Below are 15,692 nucleotides of genomic sequence, written 5' to 3' on the forward strand. Positions count from 1 at the left end.
AGACGGGGGGGGGATGTGAGAGAGAGACGGGGGGGGGGGGGGGTGAGAGAGAGAGAGAGACGGGGGGGTGGGGTGCGAGAGAGATGGTGGGGGGGAAAGAGAGAGAGAGAGACGGGGGGTTGGGGGGGGGGGGAAAGAGAGAGAGAGAGAGACGGGGGGGGGAGAGAGAGAGAGAGAGAGAGAGAGAGAGAGAGAAGAGAGAGAGAGAGACGGGGGGGGAGAGAGAGAGAGAGAGAGAGAGAGAGAGAGAGACGGGGGGGGGGTAGAGAGAGAGAGAGAGAGAGAGACGGGGGGGGGGTAGAGAGAGAGAGAGAGAGACGGGGGTGGGGTGAGAGAGAGAGAGAGAGAGAGATGGGGGTGGGGTGAGAGAGAGAGAGAGAGAGAGACGGGGGTGGGGTGAGAGAGAGAGAGAGAGACGGGGGTGGGGTGAGAGAGAGAGCGAGACGGGGGTGGGGTGAGAGAGAGAGCGAGACGGGGGTGGGGTGAGAGAGAGAGAGAGACGGGGTGGGGTGAGAGAGAGAGAGAGAGACGGGGTGGGGGGGTGGGTGAGAGAGAGAGAGAGAGACGGGGTGGGGTGAGAGAGAGAGAGAGAGAGACGGGGTGGGAGTGAGAGAGACGGGGGGTGGGGTGAGAGAGAGAGAGAGAGACGGGGGTGGGGTGAGAGAGAGAGAGAGAGACGGGAGTGGGGTGAGAGAGAGAGAAACGGGGGGTTGGGGTGAGAGAGAGAGAGAGACGGGTGGGGGAGTGAGAGAGAGCGACCGGGGGAGGGGGTGAGAGAGAGACGGCGGGGGGGGGAGGGATGTGAGAGAGAGACCGGGGGGGGGGGGGGTGAGAGAGAGAGAGAGAGAGAGAGACAGGGGTGGCGTGAGAGAGAGAGACGGGGGTGGGGTGAGAGAGAGAGAGAGAGAGAGAGAGAGAGACGGGGGTGGGGTGAGATGAGAGAGAGAGAGAGACCGGGGGTGGGGTGAGAGAGAGAGAGACGGGGGTTGAGAGAGAGAGAGAGAGAGAGAGACGGGGGGGTGGGGTGAGAGAGAGAGAGAGACGGGGGTTGAAGAGAGAGAGAGAGAGAGAGAGAGAGAGAGAGAGAGAGAGACGGGGGGGGGTGGTGAGAGAGAGACGGGGGTGGGTTGAGAGAGAGAGAGACGGGGGTGGGTTGAGAGAGAGAGAGAGAGAGAGAGAGACGGGGTGGTGGGGTGAGAGAGAGAGAGACGGGGGTGGGTTGAGAGAGAGAGAGAGAGAGAGAGAGAGACGGGGGTGGGTTGAGAGAGAGAGAGAGAGAGAGAGAGAGACGGGGGTGGGTTGAGAGAGAGAGAGAGAGAGAGACGGGGGTGGGGTGAGAGAGAGAGATTGAGAGAGAGTCGGGGGTGAGAGAGAGAGAGAGAGAGAGAGAGAGAGACCGGGGGTGGGGGTGAGAGAGAGACGGGGGGGGATGTGAGAGAGAGACGGGGGGGGGGGGTGAGAGAGACCGGGGGGGTGAGAGAGAGACGGGGGGGGTGGGGTGCGAGAGAGATGGTGGGGGGGAAAGAGAGAGAGAGAGACGGGGGGTTGGGGGGGGGGGAAAGAGAGAGAGAGAGACGAGGGGGGGGGGGGGAGAGAGAGAGAGAGAGAGAGAGAGAGACGGGGGTGGGGTGAGAGAGAGAGAGAGAGAGATGGGGGTGGGGTGAGAGAGAGAGAGAGAGAGAGAGAGAGAGAGAGACGGGGGTGGGGTGAGAGAGGGAGAGAGACGGGGGTGGGGTGAGAGAGGGAGAGAGACGGGGGTGGGGTGAGAGAGAGAGAGAGACGGGGGTGGGGTGAGAGAGAGAGAGAGAGAGAGACGGGGTGGGGTGAGAGAGCGAGACGGGGGTGGGGTGAGAGAGAGAGCGAGACGGGGGGTGGGGAGAGAGAGAGGCGAGACGGGGGGTGGGGTGAGAGAGAGAGAGAGAGAGACGGGGGTGGGGTGAGAGAGAGAGAGAGACGGGGGTGGGGTGAGAGAGAGAGAGAGACGGGGTGGGGTGTGAGAGAGAGAGAGAGAGAGACGGGGGTGGGGTGAGAGAGAGGAGAGAGAGAGAGACGGGGGTGGGGTGAGAGAGAGAGAGAGACGGGGTGGGGTGTGAGAGAGAGAGAGAGAGAGACGGGGTGGGGTGAGAGAGAGAGAGAGAGAGAGAGACGGGGGTGGGGTGAGAGAGAGAGAAACGGGGGTGGGGTGAGAGAGAGAGAGACGGGGGTGGGGTGAGAGAGAGAGAGAGACGGGGGTGGGGTGAGAGAGAGAGAGAGACGGGGTGGGGTGTGAGAGAGAGAGAGAGAGAGACGGGGGTGGGGTGAGAGAGAGAGAGAGAGAGAGAGACGGGGGTGGGGTGAGAGAGAGAGAAACGGGGGTGGGGTGAGAGAGAGAGAGACGGGGGTGGGGTGAGAGAGAGAGAGACGGGGGTGGGGTGAGAGAGAGAGAGACGGGGGTGGGGTGAGAGAGAGAGAGAGACGGGGGGGGTGGGGTGAGAGAGAGAAAGACGGGTGGGGGAGTGAGAGAGAGCGACCGGGGGAGGGGGTGAGAGAGAGACGGCGGGGGGGGGGAGGATGTGAGAGAGAGACCGGGGGGGGGGGGGGGGGTGAGAGAGAGAGAGAGACCGGGGGGGGGGGGGGGAGTGAGAGAGAGAGAGAGAGAGAGACGGGGGGGGGGGGGTGCGAGAGAGAGATGGGGGTGGGGTGAGAGAGAGAGAGAGAGAGAGAGAGAGACAGGGGTGGCGTGAGAGAGAGAGAGAGAGAGAGAGACGGGGGTGGGGTGGGGTGAGAGAGAGAGAGAGAGACGGGGGTGGGGTGAGAGAGAGAGAGAGAGACGGGGGTGGGGTGAGAGAGAGAGAGAGACGGGGGTGGGGTGAGAGAGAGCGAGACGGGGGGTGGGATGAGAGAGAGAGCGAGACGGGGGGTGGGTTGAGAGAGAGAGAGCGAGACGGGGGGTGGGGGGTGTGAGAGAGAGAGACGGGGTGGGGTGTGTGAGAGAAAGAGACGGGGTGGGGTGTGAGAGAGAGAGAGAGACGGGGTGGGGTGTGGGAGAGAGACGGGGTGGGGTGAGAGAGAGAGAGACGGGGGTGGGGTGAGAGAGAGAGAGAGACGGGGGTGGGGTGAGAGAGAGAGAGAGACGGGGGTGGGGTGAGAGAGAGAGAGAGACGGGGGTGGGGTGAGAGAGAGAGACGGGGGTGGGGTGAGAGAGAGAGAGAGAGAGAGAGAGAGAGAGAGACAGGGGTGGCGTGAGAGAGAGAGAGAGACGGGGGTGGGGTGAGAGAGAGAGACGGGGGTGGGGTGAGAGAGAGAGACGGGGGTGGGGAGAGAGAGAGAGACGGGGGTGGGGAGAGAGAGAGAGACGGGGGTGGGGGTGAGAGAGAGAGACGGGGGTGGGGGTGAGAGAGAGAGACGGGGGTGGGGGTGAGAGAGAGAGACGGGGGTGGGGGTGAGAGAGAGAGAGCCGGGGATGGGGGTGAGAGAGAGAGCCGGGGGTGGGGTCAGAGAGAGAGAGAGAGAGACGGGGGTGGGGTGAGAGAGAGAGCCGGGGGTGGGGTGAGAGAGAGAGAGAGAGAGAGAGACATGGGTGGGGTGAGAGAGAGAGAGAGAGAGAGAGAGAGAGAGACATGGGTGGGGGGATGAGAGAGAGAGAGACATGGGTGGGGGGCTTGAGCGAGAGAGACCGGGGGGGGAGGGGTGAGAGAAAGAGAGACTGGGGGGGGGGGGTGAGAGAAAGAGAGACTGGGGGTGGTGCGAGAGAGAGCGAGACGGGGGTGGGGTGTGTGAGAGAGAGAGAGAGAGAGAAAGAGAGAGAAGACGGGGTGTGGTGTGAGAGAGAGAGAGACGGGGTCGGGTATGAGAGAGAGAGAGAGAGAGAGACGGGGTGGGGTGGGGTGAGAGAGAGAGAGAGAGAGGGACGGGGGTGGGGAGAGAGAGAGAGACGGGGGTGGGGTGAGAGAGAGAGAGAGAGAGAGAGAGAGAGACGGAGGTGGGGTGAGAGAGAGAGACGGGGGTGGGGTGAGAGAGAGAGAGAGAGACGGGGGTGGGGTGAGAGAGAGAGAGAGACGGGGGTGGGGTGAGAGAGAGAGAGAGACATGGGTGGGGGGTTGAGAGAGAGATGGGGGGGGGGGTGCGAGAGAGAGAGAGAGAGACGGGATTGGGGTGAGAGAGAGAGAGAGAGAGAGAGAGAGACGGGGGTGGGGTAAGAGAGAGAGAGAGACGGGGGTGGGGTAAGAGAGAGAGAGAGAGAGAGAGAGACGGGGGTGGGGTGAGAGAGAGAGAGAGAGAGAGAGAGAGACGGGGGTGGGGTGAGAGAGAGAGGGACGGGGGGGGGTTGAGAGAGAGGGACGGGGGGGTTGAGAGAGAGGGACGGGGGGGTGAGAGAGAGAGAGAGAGAGATGGGGGGGGGTGCGAGAGAGATGGGGGGGGGGTGCGAGAGAGAGAGAGAGAGAGAGAGAGAGATGGGGGGGGTGGTGCGAGAGAGAGAGAGATACGAAATTGCCTGCTGAACTAATGATGACGGGAGGTCTTAAGACCAAGCTATCTCTTGTACACCCTGACTTGAATAATCATGTTGAATATAGAAGACAAAGTCAGCACTGTGATCCAGGTCTAAAAGGTGAGGTGAGAGAATGAGAACGTGATTCAGATGGTAAGACTGGACAAAATTCAAAGTCACGACACTCACTATTCACCTGTTAACAACCCATGACTCCCCCCACACAATGCCCATCTATGGAGATGGGGGGAGAAGGTCAGGAACTTATTTGCAGGGGGTGGGAGGAGGAGACGACGGTATGAATCCGTGGGGGAGGAACTTGGGCACGGAGAGAAGGTCAGGAACCCATTGGGTGGGGTACGAAGGTTGTGAACTTGAGTGAGTTGTGGGGGGTGTGGGAGGTCAGGCACTTCTGTCTGGAGTCGGCAGTGAGAATGGATCGAATTACACTTTGCAAAGAGAAACTGCTGGGTGCGTCAGCCTCCAAGGGGACCAATCCGTAATCGGGACTTTTCTTCAAGGGGCCCCAATGAGAGTTTTAGGTGTTGCAAATGAACATGTCCGTTAATTAAGAAAAGCCAGCTCGGATTTGTTAAAGGCAAATTGTGTTTAACCAAATTGATCGAGTTTTTTGATTAGGTAACAGAGAGGTTGATTAAGGCAATGTCGTTGATGTGATTTCCAAAAAAGGCATTCAGCAAATGCCACACAATAGGCTTGTCAGCAAAGTTGAAGTTCTTGGAATAAAAGGGACAGTGGCAGCATGGATACGAAATTGACTCAGTGACAGGAAACAGAGAGTAGTGGTGAACGGTTGTTTTTCGGACGGGAGGAAGGTATACAGTGGTGTTCCCCAGGGGTCGGTACCAGGACCACTGCTTTTCTTCATATATATCAATGATTTGGATGTGGGGGTACAGGGCACAATTTCAAACTTTGCAGACGAGACAAAACTTGGAAGTATAGTGAAAAGTGAGGAGGATAGTGATAGACTCAAGAGGACATAGAGGGGCTGGTTGAATGGGCGGACACGTGGCAGATGTAATTTACTACAGAAAAGTGTGAAGTGATACATTTTGGTAGAAAGAATGAAGAGAGGAAATATAAACTAAATGGTACAATCATGAATGGGACGCACGAAAAGGGAGACCTGGGGGTATATGTGTGCACAAAGTGTTGAAGGTGGCAGGGCAGGTTGAAAAAGCTTACGGGATCCTGGGCTTCATAAATACAAAAGCCTGGAAATTATGATGAACCTGTATATAATACTAGTTTGGCCTCAACTGGAGTAGTGTGTCCATTTCTGGGCACTGCACTTTAGGAAGGATGTGAAGGCCTTAGAGAGGGTGCAGAAAAGATTATGAGAATGATTCCAGGGATGCGGGACTTCAGTTACATGGATAGACTGGAGAAGCTGGGGTTGTGTGCCCTCGAGCAAAGAAGATTGAGAATTGAAATTCTGGACAGAGTAGATAGAGAGAAACTGTTCCCATTGGCGGAAGGGTCGAGAACCAGAGGACATAGATTTAAGGTGATTGGCAAAAGAACCAAAGGCGACATAAAAAAATTTTTTACACAGCGAGTGGTTATGATCTGGAAAGCACTGCCTAAAAGGCAGACTCAATCACTGCTTTCAAAAGGGAATTGGATAAATACCTGAAAGAAAACAAATTGCAGGGCTATGGGGAAAGAGTGGTGGAGTGGGACTACCTGAGGTGCTCTTACAAAGGCACAGGCTCGATGGGCCAAATGGCCGCCTTCCGTGCTGTAACCATTCTATGATTCTATGATCATCTCTGTTGTGAAGCACCTTTACTATGTTAAAAGCGTGATATAAATGCAAGTTGTTTGTATTGCCAGACTGCTCGTCAGTCACCTGGTCTTCCTCCAGCTAATCTTTGGTCAAGAATGAAGCCATTGTCTACCCCTGGTCACAACCTCTAATATCCTTGCCACTGATTCCACCTCCCCTCCGCCTCCTTACCTCTAACCTTCTCTAGTCCTACAATCCCCTCTCTCAGAACTCTTGGTTCCTCCAACTCTGGCCTCTTGTGTATTATCTTGTGTATTAGTTTCTTCCTTTGGCCACCTTGGATATGTGTTCTGGAATTCCCTCCCTAAACCCTTCTGCCCATCTGTCTCCCTCTCCCCCATAAAATTCACATTTTTGGTCCTGCCTCCTAATATCTCTTTTGACTTGCCATTCACTTTTTTTCTTGTGCCTCTGGGGTTGTTAAAGGTGCTATATAAATGCAAGTTGTTGTATAGCACGTTGTGATGTACAATAAATCTGTTGTTGGGTTAATCCTTTTTTAATATATTAAATGCCACATCAATTGGGTGCAGCAGGGGAAACTAGAACAAGGAACGATGTCTTCCAGAATTGATGATGTTGGTTTCTGGGATCAGTAGGCTTTGGACAGGATTGGACAGGTTAGATGCAGGAAGAATATTCCCGATGTTGGGGAAGTCCAGAACCAGCGGTCACAGTCTAAGGATCAGGGGTAAGCCATTTAGGACCGAGCTGAGGAGAAACTTTTTCACCCAGAGAATTGTGAACCTATGGAATTCTCTACCACAGAAAGTTGTTGAGGTCAGTTCGTTAGATATATTCAAAAGGGATCAGGGGGTATGGAGAGAAGGCAGGAATGGGGTACTGAAGTTGCATGATCAGCCATGATCATATTGAATGGTGGTGCAGGCTCGAAGGGCCGAATGGCCTGCTCCTGCGCCTATTTTCTATGTTTCTATTATCTCATCCTGGTCTAGGTGAAATTTGAAAATAAAATAAATGTATGAATTTTCTGTGTGTACTTGTTTGTAGCTGGCTCCGCAAAGGTGTATAAGAGCAGTCCCCTCTGAACTTGCACACTGGCTTTTAATCTCCCCCCTATTGGGAAATAGTCAGGTTTCCACTGAGCACTTTTCCTTTATTTCCTGTCTTGGATCAAATACTTGCAGCATAATCCTATATTCTACTTCTCCATAGCCAAGTCCATTGTTGCACCAATGGGCAGTGCCAATTGAGTTTCTATGATCTTGTTGATGAAAATTGCTCCACTTATAATCACTATGTGTATGAACAATACAGCAGATAGCTCATAGTTACTTTTTTGTCTGTTCTCACGGCAGGTGGTTATACTTCATCATATGCTGTCTAAAGCTACAGTGAAGGCCAGGCCATCTGTGTTGTGGTGTTACAAGAAGGAGCTTGGCTTCAGCAGGTAATTTACCATTGATGTGGTGAATATTAATTCCAACATAGAATTATTTTGCATGGCTTAAATCTATTCTTTATATAACAATGTAATGTATTAAAATATTGCCGCTGTACACACTTCCTATTCCCATTATAATCACTATGTCTGCTTTTATTATCAACATTGCCTTTTTAATACATAGTTGTCGCACTGTAATTGCACCCTCCCACCAGTGTGGTGTTGTAATGGCTATGTTTTATCTTCCAGCTCCACCTAATTCTATTCTCTGCCTCCCAAATAAGTATTGTGATTTTAACTATAATATAAAAACAAAATAAGGACAGAATGTATAGCTTCAAAATCTGCACGGAAGTATGTCTGCGTGCCCTGTTCCAGTTAACCCCACTCTGAAACTGTGCGTCACCTGAAGAATGCACTCCCCATTTCCCTACTACAGGAGATTGACTCATATACTATAACACTGGCACTTACTGAAGAGTCAAAACTTGATAGTTTGATGTGAAACTTTTAATCAAAAGTGTCTTTCACACTCTGGCATCACACTTTGAAGTATAACAATCAGAACTGAGGAAGTAAATAACATACCAAACCGGTATGATCAGTTAGCAGAATCTGATAATACTTATTGACCTATCTACCAGCAAAAGAAAAATTGAACATATCAAATCACTCAAAATACATCTTTTAAAAAAAAAAATACTAATTTAGCCACCTTTGTTTTCTTCTCCCCAGCCTGTTAATGACAGAATCAAAAGATTTGTAACATAAATATAAAAAACATTGTTAGGTAACCTAATTAAATTTACCTGTAAAATAACCTTTTATATCTTTGAGTACCTTCATTAACATTTTACTTGTGACTTCGGCTGCTCAAAACCCTGGGCTTGTAGTTGATTTTTTTCCTAGAACTATCTTCTCTGTTAGTTGAAGCAAGTTCTCAGCTGCACATGTGTCTGCAGTTCCCAAGCTGTTGCAGTCTCAGTATGTGGTCTGGCGAATGTCCAAGTATGCATTATTGAACCAAATCTTGCTCGAAAAATAACATGTTAACACTGCATGCCATTATTAATGCGGAAATCGATTAGCAAGTTCTGGGATAGAGATGCGCCGTGATTTGCAAACCTCCAGAACTTGCTGGTCAATTTACAATGCACAAACATCATCTTGCCCTTAACACGGATTTATGAAAGGGAAATTGTGTTTGACAAAGCTGTTCATTTTTTGAGGTTGTAACTAGCAGGGTAGATAAGGGAGAATCAGTGGATGTAGTGTATTTGGATTTTCAAAAAGCATTTGATAAGGTGCCACATAAGAGCTTATTGCACAAAATTAGGGCTCATGGGATATGGGGTAATATATTGGCATGGATTGAGAATTGGTTAACGGACAGAAAACAGCGAGCAGGAATAACTGGATCATTTTCAGGTTGACAAGCTATGATTAGTTGGGTACCGCAAGGATCCGTGCTTGGTATCAGCTATTTACAATCTATATCAATGACTTAGACGAGTGGCCTGGGTGTAATGTATCCAGATTTGCTAACGATACAAAGTTAGGTAGGAAAGTAAGCTGTGAGGAGGACGCAAAGAGGCTGCAAAGGGATATAGACGTTAAGTGAGTGGCCAAGAACATGACAAATGGAATATAATGTGGAGAAATGTGAAGTTGTCCACTTTGGTCGGAAAAATAGAAAAGCAGAGTATTTTTTAAATGGTGAGAGATTGGGAAATGTTGGTGTTCGGAGGGACCTGGTGTCCTTGTACATGAATCACAGAAAGTTAACATGCAGGTACAGCAAGCAATTAGGAAAGTGAATGGTATGTGTTAGCCTTTATTACAAACGGATTGGAGCATAAAAGTACAGAAGTCTTGCTAGGGCCTTGGTGAGACCACACCTGGAGTACTGTGTACAGTTTTGGTCTCCTTACCCAAGGAAGGATATACTTGCCTTCGAGAGAGTGCAACAAAGGTTCACTATACTGATTCCTGGGATAAGGGGATTGTCCTATGAGGAGAGATTGAGTAGACTAGGCCTATAGTTCCTAGAGTTTAAAAGAATGAGAGGTGATAGCATTGAAACATATAACATTCTTAAAAGGCTTACGGAGTAGATGCTGGAAGGATTTTTCCCCTGGCTGGTGAGTCTATAACAAGGAATCACAGTCTCAGAATAACTGATCGGCCATTTAGGACTGAGGTGAGAAATTCTTTTCACTCAAAGGTTGTGAATCTTTGGAATTCTCTATCCCAGAGGACTGTGGATGCTCAGTCGTTGAGCGTTCAGGACTGATATCGATACATTTTTGGTTACTAAGAGAATCAAGAGATATGGGGATAGTGCCCAAAGGTAAAATTGAGGTAGAAGATCAGCCATGATCTTGTTGAATGGCAGATCAAACTTGAAGGGCAGAATGCCCTACCCCTGCGCCTATTTCTTACATTCTTATGCTCTTAGCCTTTCCATTATTTCTAAGAACTTGCTGGATTTGCCCACTAATTACCTATTAACCTTGCTGCAGAAAGTTACGGCTGGTATTTAAGAGATTACTGATCCTTTTAACAACGTGATAATTATTAATGCAATGCCAATCAACTTCTCTGGTCCAGAAAGGTAACCATTTAATGTCTTCAATCTTATTCTGCTGTTGTAAATTATAAGAGATTTTAAAGTAATTTTCTCTTTTCCTTTCTCTCTTTGTTATCTCTTAATCCAATCTTTCTTTCCTCCTCTCTCTTTCTCTTTTTGTACCTGATTTGACTTTAGTTTACCCACTCTAATTCAGCCTCATTCACTGTCGTTCCTCTGTTACTTTGTCAATCCTTAAATCTCATTGGTCCCAGATGCCCCGATGCCCTCGCCATGCCATTACCAGTTCGCAATTCCAGCAAGTTGCACGCAAAAAAATTTCAAGCTGAAAGATGCAGGAAAAAGTTTAACTAATGGTGTATGCTGCAAGATGCCCCACTCCAGCAAGATTCAGACAGACATTTTTATTCCCCCCCTCCCCCAGCACTGCTGCTGAGCTCCAACACCTTCCCGTTTCTCAGTACTGCCAAACCCCAAGATTTGTGAACTTGTGAACAGCACCACAGGAGATTCACTAGTAATGTATTAAAGAAAAAGAATCCTCCTCAATCTTCTTCTCCGTGTCTGAAGATCTCCTTCCAGAATCGCAATGCGGATTCTGTCCACGAAAGGGTACAGTGGACAAGATCGTCACCACGCGACAACTACAAGAGAAATGTAGGGAACAGCACCAAACCTTGTACATGGCCGCCTTTGAGGAAGATTCTTGCGATGACCTTCCCTGTGCCAACAGCAGGGAGATTCCTCGTAGTTACTGCAGTCGGACTTGTCCTCTTTTTTGAAGATGGTCACGATTACGGCATCCCTGAGATCTGCTGGCATGCTCTCCTCTTTCCAAATAAGAGAAATTACGGCATGTATTTGTGCCAATAGTGCTTCTCCACCATGCTTTAGTGCTTCGGCGGGGATTCCATCTGCTCCTGTTGCCGCCTTGTTCTTCAGCTGACGGATGGCCTTTTCTACCTCGTGCCGGGCTGGGGTTGTGCTCAGATGGTGGCGGGTAGCATGCTGCGTGATGGAGTTAAGGACACTCGTGTCGAAGACAGTCTCGGTTAAGGAGATCTTCAACGTGCTCATTTCAACGGGTGCTGACTGCCTCTCTGTCCTCTCTTTGCCGAGGAACAAAGGGGAAATGAATAACTACACGGAGCTGTACTTACAAAACACAATGTAAATATAGCTCCGGAGAAAATAAGTCTGTTATTGTACGACATGCTGGCCTGCGATAACGAGTTATATAGCTGAGGGCAAGTTGCATAAAGGTGGCTTGTATTCACCTCGACTTTAAAAGTTTGAGGGGTGAACTAATTGAGGTGTTTAAAATGATTAAGGATTTCGATCGAATAGATACAAAGGACCTGCGCAGTTCCCGACCTCCGGCAGCGGCAGGTCGGGGCCATAAAAGGAGCGGCAAGCAGCGGTCCTGGGCAGTGTGACGGCCACTACAAGGTACAGCGCGAGCTGGTGCAGGAGGGCAACGGCAGCAAAGAGTGACGTCAGTAAGATCCAGGTCGGTGATTGGAGCGTGGGCAGATACAGCAGGAGCGGCGAGATCGGGGCGAAGGAGCTGTGAGAAACTGGAGGAATGTGATCAGGGCCCAGGGGAAGCGTGAGTTCGGGGCGAGGGGCCCAGGGACAGCACGGGCCAGCCCACACTGCGATATGTGTGCGCACTAGGTCTGTGCAGCAGAGCAGGTCTCCGGTTGTCTTAGGTAATCCTTGCCACTGGACCAAGACCTAGCTCTGTCAAGCCCGTGTGGTGGCTGGTGTGCAACAGCCACCACACGTTAAAAAAATCCACACACAGGCATCTTCCACCTTTGAGGATATAGTTCGGGTTCTTCATTCGAAACACCTGTGAACTCATCCTTTTTTGACGTGGAAGCAAGTCATCCTCGTTTCGAGGGACCGCCTATGATAATGATATTAAAAAAAAAGTCATCATGCTCCAGGTATTGCACTTTGTTACAGATGCAAAGTTATCTTAAAAAATAAAAAAGCCAGTCACTTACTACTGACCTGAAGTTAACCAGCACTTCCTATTCTGCTAATTTAAAAAATACACTTTGACTTCCATGAGCAACTCTACAAGGGATCTGCTTCTATAAAAAAGATAGATTAAGAATGTTTCTTTAACCCAGTAGCCCGTGAGGCTAACAAGTTCGTCTTGGTGTCCATATTAACAAATAAGAGGAGAAAGTAGCATTGTGTGCCAATGGCCCAATTGCATAGAATGCTTAATCCTGGCCACGGAAGTCAAAATCTCTTGGAATCTCTTGGAATGTATGGGATAAATAGATGTAGCAAAATTCATATTGGTATAAGTGGTGAAGAAATGCTAAAATGAATAATAATTTCCAGGCTGACTGCTTATATTTACAAATCTTGTCAGCATTTTACAGGTAGTTGTTACTGAGTGTGGTACAGATCATTACAGTTAATGCTGCTGTTGTATAAATGTTACATACCCGATTCTCTTCCAGTCACAGGAAGAAGCGAATGAGACAGTTACAGAAGAAGATAAAAAGTGGTACGCTTGACCTCAAGCAGGATGATCCCTTTGAACTTTTTGTAGCTGCAACTAACATTCGATACTGCTATTACAATGAGACTCATAAAATCCTGGGTAACACATATGGGATGTGTGTTCTGCAGGTGGGTACATTATTTCTATTCACTTTTGTGTGCATGTAAAGAAACAAGATTATCGTGGCTAGCGGTGAGATTAGAGCAATTTATATATTTTGAGGGTGGCTGAGCCATACAGACCAGATAGGTCCCAAGATTGATCCTTGATCTTTACGGATTTAGCTGGGACAATAGAATGGTCAGCAACCCTGAAATAAAGAGAGTAACATTGATCATTAGTCAGTGATGCCTGCTGGAAGCAATATGTGTGTCTGTAAATGTATGTCAGCTGAGAGCATGATCAGCTTTGCTATAATGTCTTCCTTCACCCATTGAGAATACTACTAATCTCACAGTTAAGGGTTCAAGGCCAAATTTACTCAAAGTTTTATTTTGCAGTGAGCATGCAGAGATATGACTCCTAAGTGGAATGCATAGCTCAGACACTATGTTGAAGCCTTGCAGAAGCTCCTTCTTTTGTCTGTTGTATGTGCTAGTACACTGACATTCATAGCATGTTAGACATTGGGGGTAACATTAGAATCAGGTACTGCATGTTTCCAGGTAGTAGGATTGTGCTGCAATATGACATTATACTCTTGGATTTACCTAATGACTGAATATTGAGTAGTAATGTAACCTTCACCTCTAACTTTGCAGTAGCATCCTTTGCGGCACCAAATACCTTTGACTCCTTTCTGGAGGGGTCTCAGAATCACATTAGTCTGTATTCTTGGGTTACACACAATACAGTATTCAGTAGACACTCAGCCAAAGAGGGGGGTCTGTAGTTAGAAACATAGAAACATAGAAACATAGAAAATAGGTGCAGGAGCAGGCCATTCAGCCCTTCTAGCCTGCACCGCCATTCAATGAGTTCATGGCTGAACATGAAACTTCAGTACCCCCTTCCTGCTTTCTAGCCATAACCCTTGATCCCCCGAGTAGTAAGGACTTCATCTAACTCCCTTTTGAATATATTTAGTGAATTGGCCTCAACTACTTTCTGTGGTAGAGAATTCCACAGGTTCACCACTCTCTGGGTGAAGAAGTTTCTCCTCATCTCGGTCCTAAATGGCTTACCCCTTATCCTCAGACTGTGACCCCTGGTTCTGGACTTCCCCAACATTGGGAACATTCTTTCTGCATCTAACCTGTCTAAACCCGTCAGAATTTTAAACGTTTCTATGAGGTCCCCTCTCATTCTTCTGAACTCCAGTGAATACAATCCCAATTGATCCAATCTTTCTTGATAGGTCAGTCCCGCCATCCCGGGAATCAGTCTGGTGAACCTTCGCTGCACTCCCTCAATAGCAAGAATGTCCTTCCTCAAGTTAGGAGACCAAAACTGTACACAATACTCCAGGTGTGGCCTCACCAAGGCCCTGTACAACTGTAGCAACACCTCCCTGCCCCTGTATTCAAATCCCCTCGCTATGAAGGCCAACATGCCATTTGCTTTCTTAACCGCCTGCTGTACCTGCATGCCAACCTTCAATGACTGATGTACCATGACACCCAGGTCTCGTTGCACCTTCCCTTTTCCTAATCTGTCACCATTCAGATAATAGTCTGTCTCTCTGTTTTTACCACCAAAGTGGATAACCTCACATTTATCCACATTATACTTCATCTGCCATGCATTTGCCCACTCACCTAACCTATCCAAGTCACTCTGCAGCCTAATAGCATCCTCCTCGCAGCTCACACTGCCACCCAACTTAGTATCATCCGCAAATTTGGAGATACTGCATTTAATCCCCTCGTCTAAATCATTAATGTACAATGTAAACAGCTGGGGCCCCAGCACAGAACCTTGCGGCACTCCACTAGTCACTGCCTGCCATTCTGAAAAGTACCCGTTTACTCCTACTCTTTGCTTCCTGTCTGACAACCAGTTCTCAATCCACGTCAGCACACTACCCCCAATCCCATGTGCTTTAACTTTGCACATTAATCTCTTGTGTGGGACCTTGTCGAAAGCCTTCTGAAAGTCCAAATATACCACATCAACTGGTTCTCCCTTGTCCACTTTACTGGAAACATCCTCAAAAAATTCCAGAAGATTTGTCAAGCATGATTTCCCTTTCACAAATCCATGCTGACTTGGACCTATCATGTCACCATTTTCCAGATGCACTGCTATGACATCCTTAATAATTGATTCCATCACTTTACCCACTACTGAGGTCAGGCTGACCGGTCTATAATTCCCTGTTTTCTCTCTCCCTCCTTTTTTAAAAAGTGGGGTTACATTGGCTACCCTCCACTCCATAGGAACTGATCCAGAGTCAATGGAATGTTGGAAAATGACTGTCAATGCATCCGCTATTTCCAAGGCCACCTCCTTAAGTACTCTAGGATGCAGTCCATCAGGCCCTGGGGATTTATCGGCCTTCAATCCCATCAATTTCCCCAACACAATTTCCCGACTAATAAAGATTTCCCTCAGTTCCTCTTCCTTACTAGACCCTCTGACCCCTTTTATATCCGGAAGGTTGTTTGTATCCTCCTTAGTGAATACCGAACCAAAGTACTTGTTCAATTGATCCGCCATTTCTTTGTTCCCCGTTATGACTTCCCCTGATTCTGACTGCAGGGGACCTACGTTTGTCTTCACCAACCTTTTTCTCTTTACATACCTATAGAAACTTTTGCAATCCGCCTTAATGTTCCCTGCAAGCTTCTTCTCGTACTCCATTTTCCCTGTCCTAATCAAACCCTTTGTCCTCCTCTGCTGAGTTCTAAATTTCTCCCAGTCCCCAGGTTCGCTGCTATTTCTGGC

At 49.0% G+C, this 15,692-nt stretch overlaps 1 protein-coding gene across 3 annotated transcripts in view; it reads left to right on the top strand.

The window, feature by feature from the left end:
* Positions 1 to 15,692, top strand: part of nat10 (N-acetyltransferase 10) — a 92,256-nt gene that overhangs the window by 18,833 nt on the left and 57,731 nt on the right. For all 3 annotated transcript variants that reach the window (XM_070899650.1, XM_070899649.1, XM_070899651.1), the window contains exons 3-4: positions 7,604 to 7,695; positions 12,763 to 12,934. In XM_070899650.1, coding sequence (XP_070755751.1) covers positions 7,604 to 7,695; positions 12,763 to 12,934 — 264 coding nt within the window. The remainder of the gene's footprint in view (positions 1 to 7,603; positions 7,696 to 12,762; positions 12,935 to 15,692) is intronic.

The sequence above is a fragment of the Pristiophorus japonicus genome, chromosome 14 (assembly GCF_044704955.1).
Source record: "Pristiophorus japonicus isolate sPriJap1 chromosome 14, sPriJap1.hap1, whole genome shotgun sequence".
Classification (NCBI taxonomy): Eukaryota; Metazoa; Chordata; class Chondrichthyes; family Pristiophoridae; genus Pristiophorus; species Pristiophorus japonicus.